The sequence below is a fragment of the Varroa destructor genome, unplaced genomic scaffold, assembly GCF_002443255.2.
Source record: "Varroa destructor unplaced genomic scaffold, Vdes_3.0 BEIS01000002.1, whole genome shotgun sequence".
Taxonomy (NCBI): domain Eukaryota; kingdom Metazoa; phylum Arthropoda; class Arachnida; order Mesostigmata; family Varroidae; genus Varroa; species Varroa destructor.
The window spans coordinates 5,819,306-5,839,124 of record NW_019211455.1 but is presented as its reverse complement, the minus strand read 5'-3'; the positions used below and the strand labels follow the sequence as shown (position 1 = coordinate 5,839,124).

The window sequence follows — 19,819 nt, the reverse complement described above, 5'->3', positions numbered from 1 at the left end:
TTAAAAAAAAAAACAAAAAACGCTAACATTTACTTGCTTCGTTTTCTTAAAATCGGTTTTCGAATTTTGACTTTGTTCGTCCATGTATTTGACACCTAATTTTGGCCGAATTGATAACCTGATCCCGGTCACGAACGATGATAGCTATGGCATACTGAATCAATAAGAACAGTGTTATAGCCCTATACAAGCGCGGCGTCACTTAGCGACAAGGACAGGTAGCCTGAGACAGGAATATATAGTGTTTAACTGTTGATAATTAATAAAGTATATTGCACTTCTTGAATGGTCTATGTGGGGGGGGGGGGGGTGCGCCGATCATCACTAACCGACTCTAGCGCCATGGTGAAGCAGGAGCGCAATCACAGGCGCAGTATGTTCACATCGAGTATGCGCGGCATAATGTAAACAACTGCGTCCCTGTCGATCTTGGTGATTGACATCGCGATGGATAAGCCTATGAAAAAACGAAAATAATTATAATAATTAGATACCGTGGCATTCATTTTTGCCGAAATATAAAACAAATTAGTAATCTATTTGTTACGAGTGCACATGGTTGAAATGGCGAACATCTTAGTAGAAGATTCGTTTTCTTTTTCCTTCTGGCGGATACAAATTACGGTCTATTTTAATCGATTTCAAAAAGCTATCAGCGAATATACGTATGTACGGTCTAATGAATTCAGGACATACTGGACATACAGTTTTACTATACGACATTTTGTGTGCTTTTGATAACAAATTGAATGATTGCCAGTGAAATTTAATCTCTGATCTTCAAATATGGTGAGATTTGAAGACCCTATGGACCAGAAAAGCATATCGAATTTCTTCGGAGGAATAACGATTACAGTGAATTTTAGGACAGCAAAAAGGTGAGTTCAACCAAAAAAGCGGTCCTGTTTTTCTCTATTTTCACATTATATCTAATCGAATAAAAAGATATAGAGGAATCCCCCCTTAAGGACGCTGCATACGATCCGCACGTACCACCGAAGGAATGTTTCAATGGAGATAGGACCTCCTCATCAACATCGACGCAGGCTTTCGTCTAAAAACTTCAAGCGCGCACCACTTGCTTAAGGTCGAAACGGAGCTGAATGACTTGCTTTTGGGAGTTCGAGAAATGTACTTCACTTAGTAGGAGCCATAAAGCTGTCTGTTGTTGCTCTACGTAGATATGGAAACAGGACAGAAGAGATGGGGTAGGCCAGGTGGAAGGGAACTCAACCTATCAAAAATCGGGTTCTCGGTGTATCTCCTAAGCGACGTTAGTGGACTCGCAGCCAACCAGGCAACCAACTAATCTAACGGGTAGCAGAATTTTCCATTTTTCAGAACACAAAACAGGACGACTGTCTTCCGTTTGTTTCAATAGCACGAAGGATTCCCGGCGAGTCACGAGCGTTGACAGAACAGTACGGTATCAACAATTCCTCTTAACTTCATCGAGTGTATTGATATATCGACGTTTAACGATACTCGTGATTACGAATAGTGAAATAGATTGAATAGGTTACAACATTATTCACCCCCGTCATTGTGTTTATCAGAACAATATCCAGTCACTGTATTACTCACACTCCGTGGTCGAGGAGAATCTGTATCACCGCTAGGGGATCGTACCCGTCGATCACCTGATTGGCGTGCAGCTCCGTAAAGGTGCCCAGGTCTCTGCACAACAACGTCAATGGCGTTGAGCCTTCGGCGTTTGTGCAGTTAACGTCGACACTTGTCGTTGTCTAACGATTATAAAACATTGTGAAAAAGCATTAGAACAAAGAAATACGGTAAAATTCATACGATAAAAATACAAAATAAATGCGTTTCGATAGGCAAACTATCAATACAATAAACGTGAAGGTCGAACCGTAATGTTACTATGTCATTTGTTCAGCCAATCATATCAAGCAAAGGCAATGCTCTGTCATTTGAAAAAATCTAGATCTAATATTGTTAGATCATCGGAGTTATTGTCTTTTCATAGTAATTTCAAGTAGTTACCAGTAGTCGTAAGACATGTTCTTTGGCCCCGCTCCACGCTGCAAGCAAGAGGCGCTTTTCGTCACTTTTAACACCAGCACAGTCGACAATGTCCGGTGATCGAAGCACATATTGGACCAGCGAAGGCGTCAACGAGTCGAGACAGTTTTGCCCGGTATAATTATGAAGTGTAGGATCTGCCCCTGCTTCGAGAAGAGCCGCTATTGCCTAATCACACAGAGGGGTTGTAAAATGGATGCGTTTAATGATGCAACAAACAGGGAATGGGTCGGTATTAAGTTGAGCCACATTGTTCTGAAAGTTCAATAAATATGACATATCTAAGAGTTGCATTTAAGCACGACCGCCGTTTCCCTTGAACAGACTTCGAAACTAAACACTTGTATACAAAGCTTTTTTGGAATATAAAGGAGCATTTGACAGGTCATAATGGCCAAATGTTGAACACCTGATACCCTGCTTATTTTATCTACGTTCATGTGCCAAATTTCGAGTGTGATACTGAATGTATAATATGTCGCCGTTTTCTAGTTTAAGAGCGTACGGTAAATTTCGGTAAGTTAAGTGTTTTTACAAATAGTTCTGTGACGGTAAAGAGCGACGGCTTCCGCAGAATACAGATCCCATTCGTTCGTTTATATATATATATATATACATCTGTAAACAGGATCATCGTTATGAAAAACAACAAAGATATCAGGCCAACAAAGGTTCTGGGTGATGGAAAGATAAATAAGCTATAACGAAATGTATGAAAGTTTTGCTTTACTTAAAATAAACGTATCATACAACTTTTGGGCTCCTGTGTCTTACTAGCTGGTACGCCTCTGCAGATTTCTACTAAGTAAAAAACCATTGTCGTTAGGCGTCAAATGCAAACTATCGGCGAACATTTCGTAAATCCGTTCATAAATTGGTCAAATCGTTCTAACCTGATCTGCACCGTTAATAACACTCAACTCCTACCGGATTTGGATTGAAAAGTACTCAGATAGAACATAAAACAAAAGCAGGCAATATAAGAGACTTAATGATGTTCTGCGTGGTATCTATAACGCTCGCTTATTCTTATTCTTTACGACGGAACACAAGTCCCAAGGTTGGACCAAGTCTTACTAAGATAGAAGCGATTGAAATAAAAAAATCATGACGGTCCTTCTTTCGAAAGCCTGGATACAGCCCAAGCCCAGTTACAATAACATCATTATATCACAAAGGAGACATATGGACTTGTTCAATTGTTCGGTAACTTTGTATTTCTTTAACCCCATCTATACTGACTTCAATATAATTTTATCTTAAAAAATATAGCCCATATTGGACGATGAACATATACTGTAACATCAACTAGTGTTCAGTCTTCCGAAATGACTTTGCATTCTTTTTTCTATGCTTGCAACCAATATTTAAAAGTCGCTCGAACCCCTGATACTCCAGAGGATAATGCCAAATAAAAAAATAATGCTAGTACTGTATTTTCTCTTAACACGATTTTCCTAAAAATTAAAATTTGACTAATTCTACAAAAAATGATAAAAGCAAGTTGAAACAATTTTGCATGCACTATGCAAAATAGCACGACAAAGTAAGTAAACGGGTAATGATCTTAGTAGTTTTACTGTTTTTGCTCAAGAAATGTTAGCGAAGATGCAACTGATAAGTCACTCAGTTATCTAATTTGATATTTCTCGATCTTAGCTACATCTTTGTATCGAAAGGCCAGGACTACTTTCTAGGCCATTAGAAACGTAGAACATATGATTTTTTCAAGTTCCTCTGCAAGTGGCCGACGAGAAAGAAGATAAGCGACCAACATCTCATTAATTATTAATAAATACATAATTGGTTTCACTGGTTTTTACTCACATCGGCGTCTTGCACGAGGCTAGCGACCATGAGAGCTGTATTGCCAGTCTGAGCATCGCGAGCATTCACGTTCACCCCGTGCTTCTGGAGCAACCTGCGAAGCTTCTTCACTCCGCCATCACGAGCTGCAGCCACAAGCCGGTGATCTCCGTGCGAGATGCGCGGCCCTGGCAATGGGTGACCCCTTGGTTGAGCACCGGATCCCGCCCCGGAAGTGCCGCCATGCGTCCCTGACGTCTCCGCTTGCATCATGCCTGCCATTATTAATACTGTTATTAAACAAAATGACTGCACTTCAAGACCAACAGCGTCAGGGTTCTGCTAGTATAGGCAGACGAAGTTCTCCGGGGGGCAGTAAGAGCTGAAGTAGTCGTCGTCGTGGTCGTTGTCGTCGTCGTCGTTGTCGTCGTCGTCGTCGTCGTTGTCGTCGTCGTCGTTGTCGTTGTCGTTGTTGTCGTCGTCGTCGGCGTCGTCGTTGTTGTCGTCGTCGTCGTCGTCGTCGTTGTCTTCGCAGATATGGAGAACGTAGCGGTAGCTGAACGCAAGGTCTATATATTTGTGTGCATCACTGGTGGGTGATCGACCCGGGGACGTGTAGGGCACGGCGCGTGCGTGCCCCACCGCCGATGCCTAGCACCGTCGCGTCATATCCTTACCGTAATCGTCGTCACCATTGTCATAATCATGATCATCATCACGAATAGACCTTTATTATCACGACCATCTGTAACAGACAAGAAGACCATAGAAGACAAATGAGTTACAATAGAACACACATTTATGTTAGTATTGACGCACTCGCGAAAAGACGGCAGCTTATTATTGTTGGCGCTCTTTGAGGTAACCTTACCCACCGTATTGTTTCAGAATATAACTACTAATTTGCATATTACGCTGCTATTAAGAGCATGAAACGGCGAACTAGCGTTTTGCTGGGTTGCGTAACTAGTCCAACACTTTGTAGTTTAGAAAAATTAGTACAAAGTGATCTGTTCTATAAACTTTCTGTTGGGATTGCTTAGCAGTTGCATCATGATTTAGCTTCACCTAGGTACGTACTGGTTCTAATATCCTATTCTGAATTCTAAATACGTTAGCAGTGTAAAAACTTTTAACGGAATTGGTACGCAATGATTTGTCCTCGGATAACGGATTCATCGTCATAGGACGACTTTGAAATAAATGCATCATATATTCCATAAATTCACATATTGATACATTCTCAAAAGGTTTTCATAGTAATTCAAAGTGAAACTATCATTCATATGATCTTTCTTTTAATTGTTAGAATCAATGCAATCTCTCTTTGTGTATCCATATTGCCATTAGTACAGGTTTCCAAAAACATCGTAGTTTATTGCAAAGGAAAACGTGGATAGGAATCTACGTAGCTACGCATCCTTGCTGTTATTGCTACCAAATCATTGTTAGTCCAATATTATTGTTGACAGTATATTACGCTGTTTCATCTGTCTATCAACGTGTCGTGATCGTCAAATCAATGAGTCTAGAACGAATGGACAAGCCGTCTCGATTTGAGTGGTCTGAGCTTTCAGCAGAAGCAGCAACGATTCGATCAAGTGCCATCACCGTGCATAAACATGCGTAACGTATTGAAGCACATACTAACGTAATAACAACAACAACAACAACAGTAATTGCAACATCAGCATAGATAATGTCACAAATCCAGAGCGTTAAAAGCGTGTCCAACCACGCACCCGCATTGGACGCTCCAGCGTCCTTTGGCAGCTTCGACATTACTTCGCTCGCTACATGGCTATAGTGATCGTAGTAGAAGCCAGGAACCAACCCATGGACTAACGGCTCCAACAAACTGTTAGAACGAGCAGAAAAGAAAAACGGGCACTGAATAGATGCAGTGACTCAACGGAAGACGACGAAAGCGGGTGATCACACGTAGAGACAATTCGGCATGTAGATCAATATTATAATTACAGTCTGCTACTTTTTTAGACTTGCAATCATAAAGGCATGATAGAAGGAGAGATCATTCTTACAACTACACGCTACCCTCTCATACCAACCTAAGTCGGCAAAAGGTGGAATACTCAGGTATATTGACCGAAGATTAGTATAATCTTCAGTCTAGCATAGAACATTGATCTAACCATAGATCCTAGTAAAGCAATTTGCTTTTGAATCCTGCTGCACTTGTATTAGTTTTCTATGCATTAACGTATGAACTGCTTTCAAGCTAATGATAATATAATTAGTAAAACGAAATTTAGTATTATAATATATTAGGTGGTTAAACTTACTCGAATAACATTATCAGAGGGACTCATGAAGTAAGGGTCCGCATATAGCGGCTTTTCTGCTGTGCTTCTCCCACGCACTGCCGTTTCACACCGTCATCATTAATTTAACCATTACTTTACGCCAACTCTTATCAACTTATCTAATAGTTGCTTGTTACAGTGTGATAAGTTAAACAGTTGTGAGCCTCAGGTCCTTTTCATAGGTTAAGTCGTTTCGGCCAGGGAAACAACGAGGCAACGAGACAATACGTTGGGTTTAGCATTTGCATGAGTAACGCCGCTGACACCGCTAAACGGCATTTGCTTTAGTCATGCTCTAATCATGCTCTTCAGATGTACACATCCAACATGATCACCATCATCACTGTTAGCACAAGAAGAACGCAAACCGTATTGAGTACAGCCTGCGGTACCTTCGGCGACCACAGATGCAGAGCTGCGACCAACAACAGACTGGTCTGAACATGCCTGCTTGGCTTGTCCTGACGACACCCGGTCCGTTCTGCTGCTTTGTAGGTATACGTAGAATCTAGTCTTTGTTGTCAAGCGAATCTATAACACTTCCCCATCCCTTGTTGTCCCGACTAGGTCTGCACAGTTTACCTGCACGAGTAAAAAGAGATTCACACATAACGTCCATCAATAAATCGAGGCAAAGCTCTATCGGATTTGAGCCTTCGAGGTCTGTTTATTTACTGTATGCCTATAGGATGCTGAATCTTTCTTACCAGCATACAATTAGAATAATCACCCTACTTGAATGTATTTCACGACTGAGTACGGTAAGGACACATCTGTATGCCATTCGCACAATACGTAGAACCAAGTTAAATGGGCAGCCTTCGTTCCTTTGAAATGCCAAGGCATTAAACAATGGCCTATACCGAGCAAATGAAATAACGACAATTCAATTCATTTGTACAGCTTCTAAGAACTTCCACCTGTAGAGTTTTCTATTAACTTGGATGAAAGTTACATTTATTGCAGTTCTGTGCCAATGACAAACGAAACAGTTGACTTTGTTAACGTCAGCTTTTACGCGGGCTGAGTGGGCGAATCCACGTAAGTCACGTAGATAGACAATCCTCCATTTGACGTTTTCCATAGAAAAATCAAAGAACTCTTCCTGGAACTCTTAGTGCACAAACATATGTTCAGACTTGAGTACCATCGCGTCAAGTAGGATCACCTCAGTGGACAGCTAGCTGCAAATGGCAACATCAAAACAATGATCTATTGTAACAGCTGTTTCGATCAAAATTACTTGCGACAGAGAATCGAGGTACGCTTGTATCGAAATAGTTTATTGTTATTATCCGGAGCGACACGCTAAACTTGTTATCTCAAAGGTTTGGCTTAACAAAAACAACTTCAGGGTAACTTCGAACTGACCTGCAAAGATGCCTGCTTGTCCAACGAGAAATAGAAAAGTTTGAATTTTACAATACCTTGCAAAATCTGCGTAAAAGCGTTTCATTTTTAGGGTAAATGTCGTATACTACCGGCTCTACGTCTTCAGACCAATTTATTGCCGCAGGAAATCGAGGTTCGTGTTTTCTCAAGCTAGTTCTGTAATTTGTCAGAATTTGTCCAGGTCTCTAGGTTGAACAGTTTGGGTCGTGAGAACAAATATCAGCAAAAAACCGTGTTTCGTTTCTAACTGCGGCAAATCACAGCTGGGTCAATGTACTCATGCTATAGGATTCGTAGCGTGCATGATGCACTCTTTGTACAACCTGGAAAATGGCTTTTCAACTTCAATAATGTAGCCATATTCTTACTTTTCCTATTTTGTCAAGTAGCAAACGTTTGAACCCGCTTTCCAATACAAAAGTTTTATGAATAGCTTTTGCGCAGAGATTATTATTGATGAAAAGTTAGTCGTCGAAGCCCGTACATTTGACGACAAGAGGCTCGCGACATTGGTCGATGAAGTTACACGCGTGCTCGCTTTAACACTAGCTTTTTCAGTAATGATAATTTTTCCTTCTAATTGTATTCTAGTCTTCTTTGCTTCTGTGAGTTGTCATTTTTCGTAACTCTATTTTTCAGTCATAAGCAACTGCCTTCCATTTCTCAATATATGTACATTTATCAATATCATTGGTTTCCTCAGCTCGTACTTAAGTTATGATGGCAAAGAAGGACCGATCTCCGAGAAGCGTATCGACACGTGACGACGCCTATTATATTCTATCCATCTAGTTGCTATATTTTATTGTGCTTGCATAAAACTTATACTAGAAGTTTACCGTATTTCTATTTAGCCCATTCGACTTCGTAACGGGCTATTAGTATTGCAATAATCCTGTAAGTATCTCGTCGCCGTTTGGGTATCTGTTTGCCTTTACTACGAACTGCCGGAGAATCGTAGTAGTTTGGCAAACTTCTTAACAATTACTTGCTAATTACTAAGGTATAACACTGAGCTGTACCAATAGACCTCCATATAAGAGTACGATACGGAAATAAAAACAAAGAGTAATGCTTAAAGACGCCGCGTTACGATAGTCGGTCTGTCTCGGGGGAAACGAGTCCGATACTACCCTTTGACGCGACGTTAAATGTGTTCTTGCCCGGCGGTGTGCATGAAGCAATAAATCGGTCGTCACAAAAAAGGCACGACACAGAACAAGGACAAACCATTTTCCAAATCATGAATTGCGTTCACCGATTTTCAACACTTGGCAATGACTCGATATCAAAGTTAGATAATCATAACACCTTAAGAGTCCGAATTGTCGAATCGAAATATTTTGATGCCGACAACAGTTACCGATGTATTCAAAAGCGAGAAAATTGATGAGATGGGAAAGCAAAAAGCGTCGTTTAACCATGTGCGACTATTTTTTTTATTCCGGCTCAGTTGACGTCAAAAGTGCGGAATGGCTCGACTAATTTTGTTAAAAAAAAAACACTTCTATTATTGTATAAACGAATTTTGCTGCTATTTAGTATTGCTGTTATCATCTTCCTATAAAAAAAATTGATGAGACGGTGTGTTAGAAATGCGTGGGACGACGGCTTATTTCATTTAAAACAACCGCGCATATTTCGTGCACTTTAGCAGACGACATTTTTAGCTGCTGTGGGACCCTGCTCAGAAACGAAGCCCAGAAAGTATTCTGACACATACACACATAAGAAGTTCAGATATAGCCCTCTGTACGGATGATCTGTTCTGTTAGATTCATGATATATAGGAACGTTATATTCGCCACAATGCAGCATCGTCCGAGCTCTAAGGCAGTCTTGTTTTGTAGAAGCGCGGCGCGCACAACAACCATGCAAACGCAGCATTGATGACAGGATGGATATTTGATCGAAATGACGCTACATAGACATTTGCGTTGACATATTTCCGGGCATATCCTGCAGGCATTGCGTAGATAGCCCGGCTTTCAGTGCCGACACATTTCGTGCAAAGCTCTTAAAAGGCCTGCATTGTTACTATTCATTTTTATATTAGCAGAGCTATCTAGCAGCCTAATACGTCTTTAAACGGCACAGTTTTCTAGTAGACTGATTGCAGAAACCAATTTATTTTTTAGCTTAACATCTGTTTTATATATGCACACACACAGGCATTTCAATATACAGACCATATGTCAAAGGCATTTTCGGAAGCTGGACAAGAGTCACGAGTTTTCGTTATGCAGATTTGTGCGATACTAACACAGCGCCGTTGGTAACCAACATGCCAACGCGTTTGATATATCGTTACCCACACCTATGTAGTTGCACGCTTTTGATGTACGATATTCTAGAGGATATTTGTAAGGATACGGCGAAAAGAATGAAGATACACATTACCACTAGCAGCGTTCAGGGCTAACTTAGATATGAGGACTACGCCTGGCTAATGTCTAGTGAATGAATTATCTATCCAAAAGTAAAGTAAACAGCGACCGTGGTACGCTGATTTAGCGGGAAAGCGCGCTGTGGTTACAAAAGGTTTGCTGTTAAGCCACGTTGCTGTTTTTATTCGTGATCACTATAAAGTTTTTTTTCTTTTTTAATAATGAAGTTGAACTGCGAAGTCGGCGCTCAACATTTAATTGTTTGTATATTTCTCAAGTGATATCGGTGTTTGAGAGATAGGAGACTTAAGTTGATTTCAGATAAGGACGCTAATTCCAAAGCGCACACGTCTAGATGGCTAATCAAAATCAACGTACTGCTTATTCCTTTCGCAGTAAAAACTTGTGCACTTTATTTGTTGAAATCTAATTAATCAACCTGAACTTTAGCGCAGATTCATGCTCCACCATAAAGCAAAATTATTAAATCTCACAACATACATATTTAAATAATATACATGCCTTGTTGTATACCGACTTAAAAAGATACGAACTCATAATTCATCCGCTTCACCCCTAAGGGTAAACTACAACTACACCAGGCCAACGGGGTCTGTCTGCCTGCCTATTCGCAGAAGCCAGCCCAACTGTATGTTCACCCAAACAAGAATGAGTGGGCATTTGAGGCGAATGCAAGCGAAGCTGGCTAAAAAAAGCGAGCAAACATCTTCTCAGTGACTTGCTCTGCTCTCTTTTACTGGCTATTTTCCAGGGCGGCAGCAACCTCGATCCGTCCGACATGCCCCTCTTCCTGCCGGATCCCGCAATCGGTAGGGTAGCGTGGAACCGGAGCTAGAGCTCCAGCCATCAGGGCCGTCGCTTTCATCCACAATGGCCAAACAAACTCAGCGGAGCATGTCACTCTCAGGAACGCAGTCAAGATCTACCATTCGCTCCCTTAGCCACGCAAATTTTTTCCTTCTTCTTTGCATGCTATTCTCGTTGAGTTTTCTGCCACTCTACCACCCACATCTAGTTCAGTCCAAAAATTTCCTCTTTCTCTCTCTTATTTTCTTTTTACTGAAACAAGTTTCTTTATTCCCTAGTCTGTTTAACTCGTTCACTTTTTCTTTAGCTCTGCTCCTATTCGCCGTTTCTCCATACTGCATTTTTTCACTTTACCTAGGTACCATAGTACAGCACGCTATAGGTTGTACAGGCAGTGACCAAAAAAAACCAAACCGATTTCGACTTCGGTTTCGTAGAATCACCATGGACCAACTCAGTAGGTGATCGGATAAGTGTCTAAATGGTCAGGTAAAGACGGTAGAAGTGAATGCAGACACAACGGAAACCTAAAGAACGCATGCGATGGCCACGTCAGTTCACAGAACGATTCCTTCGCATTGCATGCCCCCAGAGGCCCGCCCTGATATTTCTATTTGATTTTAGTTTCATTTATTCACTTCAATTTGATTTTTAGCAGTTATTTGTTTCTGCTTATCAATTACTCTGAGCAGATCACATATTTTACACAACAGATATAAGCATTTAATATACTTTTCGTCAAAGTAAGTATAGGATCGTTCGAAAGGAGGAGAAGGCAGATGTGTTCGTTGATTGACGCACTGATCGATCGCGTTGTCACTTGTTCAGCCACTCAACCTCATCACCCTTTATCAGGAGGGTATATTCATTCTTGCATGCTCGAGGATCCTACTAAACAAGAGTTGCTATTATTTTGGTCTCCAGAGTAATTTTCTGCCGTACACTCCCGAAGAGCATCTCAGTATTGTATCGTCTCTGTCTTTCGATAATAGTCGCAGAGTCTGTTAATAGGTAGACACTCTACATAGATCAGTCGAATTATTCTGGCCTTTCTCTGTTAAAGGAGTTGAGCACATAAATCCAGAAACTATTTGCGAACTCTCGATATTGTCGTGGGCAAACGGACGACGTAAAAGCAAAGCTTCTGCGCGAGAAAGATGACGCTAGCGCCGTCCATTACTCTGTATAATTAAGATCTGTAAAATAGCTTTGTGTGGCGGTAGCTCAGTTGATAGAGAAAAGTCGCTGCTTCAAGTCCACCAAAAATCATGTATACATAAAATATATCAATAGCACAAATATTATACGATAGCTAAGAAACTAACAGGAAACAGCGTATAACTGAATTCCTTGGCGCTTTTCACGTCCCATGGTTCCAATGATGAATCCAATTTGTGTGTAGTCCAGATTTGACCGAGGATTTAGCTAGATTTCGAGAGAGAGAGCCGGTATATCTCTGTGATCAAACTGACTGTAGTCTTTGTTAACATATATAGTATGATACCTTTGTTGATTTGAACGTCTATCTAACAGCGGTAAAGATTTCAATCGTTAGGCGAAGCCATCGATATGAATACGCCCATTCTCGAATCAGATAGATATTAATAGGTAGAAACATATTGATCAACACTTAGTAATAGATAGAACGAACAATTCCTGTCGTATTATAACACGTCAGCAAGTAGGACTCAATCAACGGCCTGCAGGCCGCTTGCCACTTTGCAGTTCTACTTAAATTGATAATGGTGAGATCAATAGCACTGTAGCAACGACAGTGGCAGTAGTTGTTGTTTCTGCAGCAATAAAATAATATTATTAACACAACGGCTGTGCGAGTGGTGACAGAAGCAATCACACAAAGATAATATGCGATCCTTCAACAACATTATTGGGCCACTGTCCGTCGATAATGGTGACATGGGCATTCGTAGAACGTTGTTCGTGCCGGCTAAGGTGAACATGACCGCTGTAGAAATTGTATATTATCGCGAGTTTGGATTGAAGAACCAGAAGTGAAGAATGGCCGGAACGGAAGACAAAGGAAAGGGGAAAAACTACAGAATAATAGTGGAGGTGTCGTGTGAAGGAAACGCAAGAACGGTGGAGAGCAGGCGGCGATCAACGAGCGACCGGGAAAAGATCCGAGAGAGCGTAGTACTATCAGAGTAACGCTGTCATTGAGCATCAACAGTCGTAGGAAGAGGGGATTTTGTCGAAATCAGCAAACGGCAGCAGTGGCCGAACGGGTGAAAGGACGAAACGTTCGAATGAAGAACGAATCGGACTGAAAGAAATAGGGAGGGGAACCATTACTCGAGCACGTCGCTCACGGGAGCACTGACGTTCTCATCGCCGCCGTCCTATTGTCGACGTAGAACTGGAAACACGGCGGCAGCAGCGATGTCGTCGTCATCGCCACCGATGAATGTGTTCTATCCTGCATTACGCCGAGAAAAGGCCGCCGAGACTAGATGACATGAACCGAGAGATCAATAAGACGAGCGAAAAGAAGGCGTTGGTCAGGAATCGAAAAGGGGTTAGAGAGCCGTGGGCAAGACGGAAACATCAAAAAAAAAAAATGGTGAGGCACGGGCCGCCCTCGGGAGGACGTTTCTTTGAAAGGCAGGAGCACAAAGACACAACTGCTGTTGCCGCTGCCGCCACCTCGATCGCAGCTGCCGTCGTAGGACTAAGAACTACTACCACTGCCGAAAGTCCTAGGTCGCACAATGTGCCTTGTACCATTGCTTGGCAACGTATTTTTCTCTTTCGATATTTTTCATTCTTTTTGGCTTCTCCCTCATATCCTTCGCTGTAAAAACCCCAAATCATAAATCAGGTCGTTGCTTTTCATTCTTCTACTACCACTGTAACCACTTCAATTACAACTGCTGATGATGGCCGCAGTACTGCTGCAACGCTGCAATTGTACGACACTCTTGTACAACACAAACACGCACACGGTCCTACCGTCCTATTCTCTTGTTTTTTTGCTTCTGTCATGACCTCTTCAGCGCGCAAGCCGAAGACTCCCACTTGATCCGCTCAACTGTTAGCCAGCTTCGCCCATTTGGCCACAAGGACAAAAAGCAAAATTGAATAATGAGAATAAGACCTACGAGGATTTCGAATTTATGCTCGCAGTTCTACTAGATAAATACAAAACTAGATAATTTTTCGTGATGTGAGACATTCTTAAAACCCTATGAAATATGCAGCAGTTTCTTAATCATGAATAAAGTGCCGATATCTGCGCTTTCACGTCATGAGATACATGCATCTGATCTCCAAGACATAAAGCTTTTGAAGTTCGTTTTCCCTGTTCGCTGCCTTCATTGTCTTCAATTCATGGCGCCATTCTAATGAACACAATCGGAAAAATGGCACGCAAGCATGAGAGCAATAAAAGAAGCAAGCTAGACTTGTGGAATGAGCGCAAAGGAAGTTGGTAACAAATGATAGCAGTGACGACATATAAATATAGGGATAACTAGAAGAATGACACAGTTTTATTGACATGTGTAATAAATGAAGACAAAGCTATGCTAAATATACTGTTTTGTAAATCGCATTTAGAATCAATACAAATTATACACGTTATATAAAGTAAATTTTTCCAGGAGATACAGAAAAGTATTATATACAGGAAAGTTATACACGATTAAATTTTCCATTGAAAGCTGCCATTACGATTTCTGTTAAACCGAAACACGCAACTCCGCTGTGCATCAGAGCTCCAGTACTGTCATAGTACAATAATACATCCAGCTGTTTACCAATAGCCATCTCTATATCTCATTAAACGTAGACTTGCTATTATAAACATACATAAATTGTCTCTACTAAGGTACACACAAAGATATTACAGTTACGTTCCACAACTCAACTTTATTTGAAATTCGAAACTTTATTTCCCAGGGTCCACGTATATTACCTTCTACATCACACCGGACTCCATCAATGAGTCATGAAAAAACACATCATAAGCGAATACTCACCTACATAATATAGGCGTATTATATGCTAACGAATGCTTCAATTGTTCGATAGCCTTATCCAATTCGTGTAAGCTGATGCATCGCCATACTGAAGAACTCATAACCCGTTCTTCTAGAGTTCCGGCAGATAACGTTACGGAATATTTTAACAACCGTTTGATAATGTCGTTTAGCAAAAGTAGAATAGCTCGACATTAGTTTTGAACCCACAACATCCCGATGGTCAAAAAAACGGGCGAGAAGAAGCACGTATTTTAACCCAAATTTCGCAACTTGAGTCAATTTTGTACCCCCTGTCTAAGTATTGACGACCATTTACTGTCATTCCATTTTCTGGCTTTGCCAGTCAACAGTCCGATAGGAAATGAACCTCATTCAGATGAACTTCATTAAGCTTTCTCAGTATCCTGTATAGAATAACTCTAAGGTCATTAGTGAATTACCGGTATTATAACTCACAACTTTTTCCTTGCCCACGAATGTCTATTACATGTTATGCAAATAAAACATTCATAAAGTAAAATAGCGGGGTTTGGATCGGCGTTCGTCGCCGCCGTTCTCGTGTCAGATCGATCAAGGCCATGGCCCGCTTGAGTAGGTAACACAAAGCATAGGTCAAACAGAAAAACACGAGCCTCTGGAGCCGTAGTTCCCTTCAGAGATGAACTACTACCGATCATTGGACTATCGCCATATTCCAATCTCTATTCTCACTTTCTCTTCCCCAGCCTTCTTTGTACTTCCATGAGACGCACCCGCCAATTTTTAAAAAACGATTAATGTTCACTCCACTGACCGAATGCTGACAGCACGATCGCAGCAGCTGTAACAATGGAGACGACGGACGAATGAAGTACGTTCATCTGTCATCTCTCATCACCATTTGATTGACTAGATAGAATCGAGATTAGATAGAATGAATAGAAAATCATGTCACAGTGATACCAACGATGGTGATAGTGCCGTGGGCGCGATTTTATAAGACGTTTTTTGTTCTTCTCTTATTGCTTATCGTAATTTTTGGTCCGTTTACAATCCTCCTCTTCAGAAATTAGTCTGACATACAATACTATGATGAAATTCACTACTAACTTCGATGACGTGCTCGGCTGTAGGCACAAAGTGCAACACGTTTATGTCCTGCCGTTAGGGCGGCCCTATCTGTCCCTCACGGCTCTTTTTGCGACTTGTTAATTCCACATCGAGTGACACACTGTGACACGGCATACACTGCTATACGGAAATCTAATTAATAACATAAATGCACCATTACTATGTCTGTAGGTTTACAAGAAGAACCCGGTTTAACCCGGTTGATTTCACAAAACGAATACAGAAACCACGCTCAATATACAGAACTATCAGATAACTTATGACGTTGATATATGTAAACAACTACAATGAGAAGGCAGTGACATACGAATATATGTAAGTATATTTGCTAAACACAAATAGCCCTAAGATTCAAAATAGGAACGGACTCGAATACATGAACTAAAAGGCTACATCGGCTTGATAAGGTCGACGTCGTTCAGGAGTCTCATGGCAGTTCTATATAATATATTTAGGATATAACAATAATAGAATAGCAACTCAGAACACTGTGTTCTTCTATGCAACGAATAGAAGTGGCAAGATTATCATATTATGGAACTCGAATTGGCGGCCTCTTCTGTATCGCAGCCGTTTAGATATTGTTGCATACAAAGTACGGGTTCTTCCCACCGTTGCTGAAATCGGTTTTTGCTGAAATACGACTTAGGTAGTCATATATAAAAATGCTAGCAAAGAATTATACCTTTAAAATAACGCTAAATGAACTTATGCTGACCAGTATGTTGACTAAGTTTAATTTTGAATGGTTGCATGTGTAAGTATCGGCACCCGTTGAAGCTACATGATTTCAACACCTTTTCGTTATAATAGTTAGGTGCTGTGCGCTTCGAGGTACCACACCGTTCTTATTTCCGAAAGTTCTACACATCGTTGAAGCGCTCGCAAGAGAAGGTTGTTTAATGAAGCCTAATATTAACAGTTTCATTTTAAGGATTGAATTAATGAAGAACTTGAAACCATCTGAGATAAATACTCCACAGATTCTAATAATCTTATAGGCTACCACTGCAGTTCGGCGGTCCATTTCCCGCTGAAATAAGCGTGCATTCAACAATTAGATATCTTTGTCCTTGTCTCGTTAAAGTGGCACATGGCTAAAACAAGTACACTTAGTGCAAAAAAGTTTATTCCAACAAAGTTCGCCAAAATGAATTTACTTTTAGTTGTATAAATTCTAAATTATAGTCTATCGTCAGTAACAGTCATGGTAAAAACAAATTCAACAGGAATAAGCGAGATCGGCCGAGGCTTCGGACTGAATTCTTTACGAAAAGGCTAGCGGCTTCAGGCCAAAATGGCAGCACCTGAACTACGGGCGGAACCTTTTGCGTATAAATGTGCTGTGGTCAGAATTTTTATGATGAGTAGGTGGTCAGCAGATAGCTGGTAGAGGGCTTTACCTTTTTCTTAGACTAACTAAAGCCCATATTTGATACTCACGCCACCTCCCGCCAGTGGTGGCGGGATCAGCTGCATGAGAAAATGTACGACGAAATATCGAGTGATTCGTTTTATTTTTCGGCACTAACAAATTGTAATAAAAACGATTTTGGTTGCTTGTTTTTCCTTTAGGTAATGTTCGATTGTTTTATATATATATATATATATATATATATATATATATATAGCCTACTTCCCATAGTAGAAGAGTGTTAAGACATGACACGGAGAATGAAACGATTGTCGTCTCTCTCGATGAGGTCCTGTATGTCCGGCATAGCGTATTATCGATGTCATCACACCAAAGCTATTTAAAAAGCGGCCAGCCACTCTGGCTGGCGTCCGCCTTGCCTCCGCTTGCTTCAAACAAACTCATTTAAAGTTTAACGGGAACACCAAACCATTGCGGTTTGCTCGACCCTTTGTTCGATTTTCGGCGCCGTTTCTCGAAAGTTCCGTTGACACTCATCCTCGTGTCAAGTAGTATTCAGCAGCAATAGTAATGACAACCTTAGCCAGCAGTTAGTCATAATAGACGTACCTTCGTCCGATTGCCAAATACTGTTGTTTGTTACGAACGATCATGCGCAAGCGAAATATCGTCAAAGACCGACGGCGACGGCAAGCGACAGCTGCGGCGACTCTCGGCATTGACCCACAAGCGCGATTCAGGAGAGAAGTCGCCTAGCTTTGTTACTCGACCTGGTGCCCAGTATCATCGATATTGAACCCTTAGCGTCTCCGTAAGCCCCAACGATAACCGACAAATACGGTGCAGGAAGGAATCTCTTACAAACGTTAACCATCAATGTCGCAGTAAATCCGTAAATGAAAAGCTATAATGAAGCAACGTCTACGAATGATCTTGATCAACGTTTACTACGTAATAAAGATATGTGACTCAATATCTATTTAAATAGCGTTAAGAGCTTAAACGTTTAGATGCTACCGAAATACTACAGCGCATGTTTCTATTACAGAATGCTAAGTCTCATTTATATGCGAACGAGATACTTTTTTTTCGTTAGCTGACTCGGTTATCTTGTAGCGTCGCCCTCGTAATGTCGTACATCATGTCACTCGGATCCACCTAATCATATTCTGCAGAAAACAATTTACTTTCAAAAGCTGAAGTCTTTCTAATCTACCACCTATAGATGAAAAAACTATGAAGCTTTGGCACGCCTGCGGCTGAACTTCCATAATCCCCACGATTAATTCCCCATGTTCCACACGTGGTCCGCAGACATCTGGGTGTGTATTGGTACGTCAAAATTCGTCCCTTTTCCTGAGTAAGTCTTAATTACAAAGATCACTTAATTACGTGGATAGAAGCAAAATTTTACACTACGTGACCAGTAATAATGACTTTGCTGTTATAAAAACACGGCCTTCGAGCTTTTGAAATTCTATCGTCGTGAGTCCCTATTCTGTCGATGCAAGCGAGCAAATAATCGCCTGAACAAAAAATCTCCTTGCTTTCTTTTTTTATAAGGCTGCGCCGTCGACGTGTTTATGAGATATGAGTAATACCACCATACCAGTATCCATCGGATGCTTCAAAGTAATTCGATAGGCCTGTTCGTTCCATCAACATCTCTAATCTTGTGTGTAAGTTTATACGAGTGAAATGCGGAACAAGCAGATGTACAGTCCAATAGAGCAATATCTACTTTATCAAAGGTTTTATTTATCTGCGCTGTTTCAGTTTTCGACTTTCGTAGTACTTGATACTCATTAAAAATGTATTTCCTTTTCGGACCCCTCTGTTCTAACTCTACATAGTGCTTACCATCTGGACGATAGCACGCACAGTCGTGTCGACGTCTCGCCCCATCGGCATAAACGAATCAAACATAGCGCCAAAGCGAACGCGCTCGATAAACGTAAACAGAATTGAATTGACACTAAACACCTCAGTAAAAGATGATGACGACCTCTCTTATTCACCCTGTCTAACTTTCTACGCCATGCCAGTCTTAATGCATATACCTCAGTTCGTCTATAAAATTCAGAACGAATAAAAATCAGACGATATAATAAATAAATAAATAAAAAAATTCATACCTGAGTCGGCCAGTTTTTGAAGGTTGTCAAAATCCAGCATCGAAAAACAACGACATTTAAATAGGGAACGTGCTCGAATTCGTAGCAGCGTGAAATACGCGTTAGAATCTTAAACAGATGCATGACAACTGCCAAAAAAAGTTGTGCGTAACAGAAAAACGTGCTTCATAGGCCTAATCGGGCAGTACGTTGTGGCTTTCTCGCTCAATTATTGCCACTGTTTTTGATTACAGAAAAAAAACTTATTTGATTTTAGATTTTTACACGTTGCTGATTCGTTTTGTTGTAAGCTATTGCAGTGTGTATTCTTTATTAATTTCCCAGCTTCTATATCCATTCGACTCCGGTCTCAATTTCGACAATTCGTTCTAAGTTTACGTAAAGTATAAGCGGAGTACAAATGCAGTGTATATCG

The 19,819-nt window shown here is 40.9% G+C and overlaps 1 protein-coding gene across 1 annotated transcript in view; it reads right to left on the bottom strand.

Annotated features, from left to right (window-relative positions):
* The window catches only part of LOC111243988 (uncharacterized), a 40,840-nt gene that overhangs the window by 13,649 nt on the left and 7,372 nt on the right, over positions 1 to 19,819 (bottom strand). The window contains exons 2-5 of the mRNA XM_022790479.2: positions 3,874 to 4,597; positions 2,008 to 2,214; positions 1,585 to 1,745; positions 330 to 457 (exon numbers count right to left, since the gene is read on the bottom strand). Of these exons, the coding sequence (XP_022646214.1) occupies positions 330 to 457; positions 1,585 to 1,745; positions 2,008 to 2,214; positions 3,874 to 4,134 (757 nt within the window). The 5' untranslated portion in view covers positions 4,135 to 4,597. The remainder of the gene's footprint in view (positions 1 to 329; positions 458 to 1,584; positions 1,746 to 2,007; positions 2,215 to 3,873; positions 4,598 to 19,819) is intronic.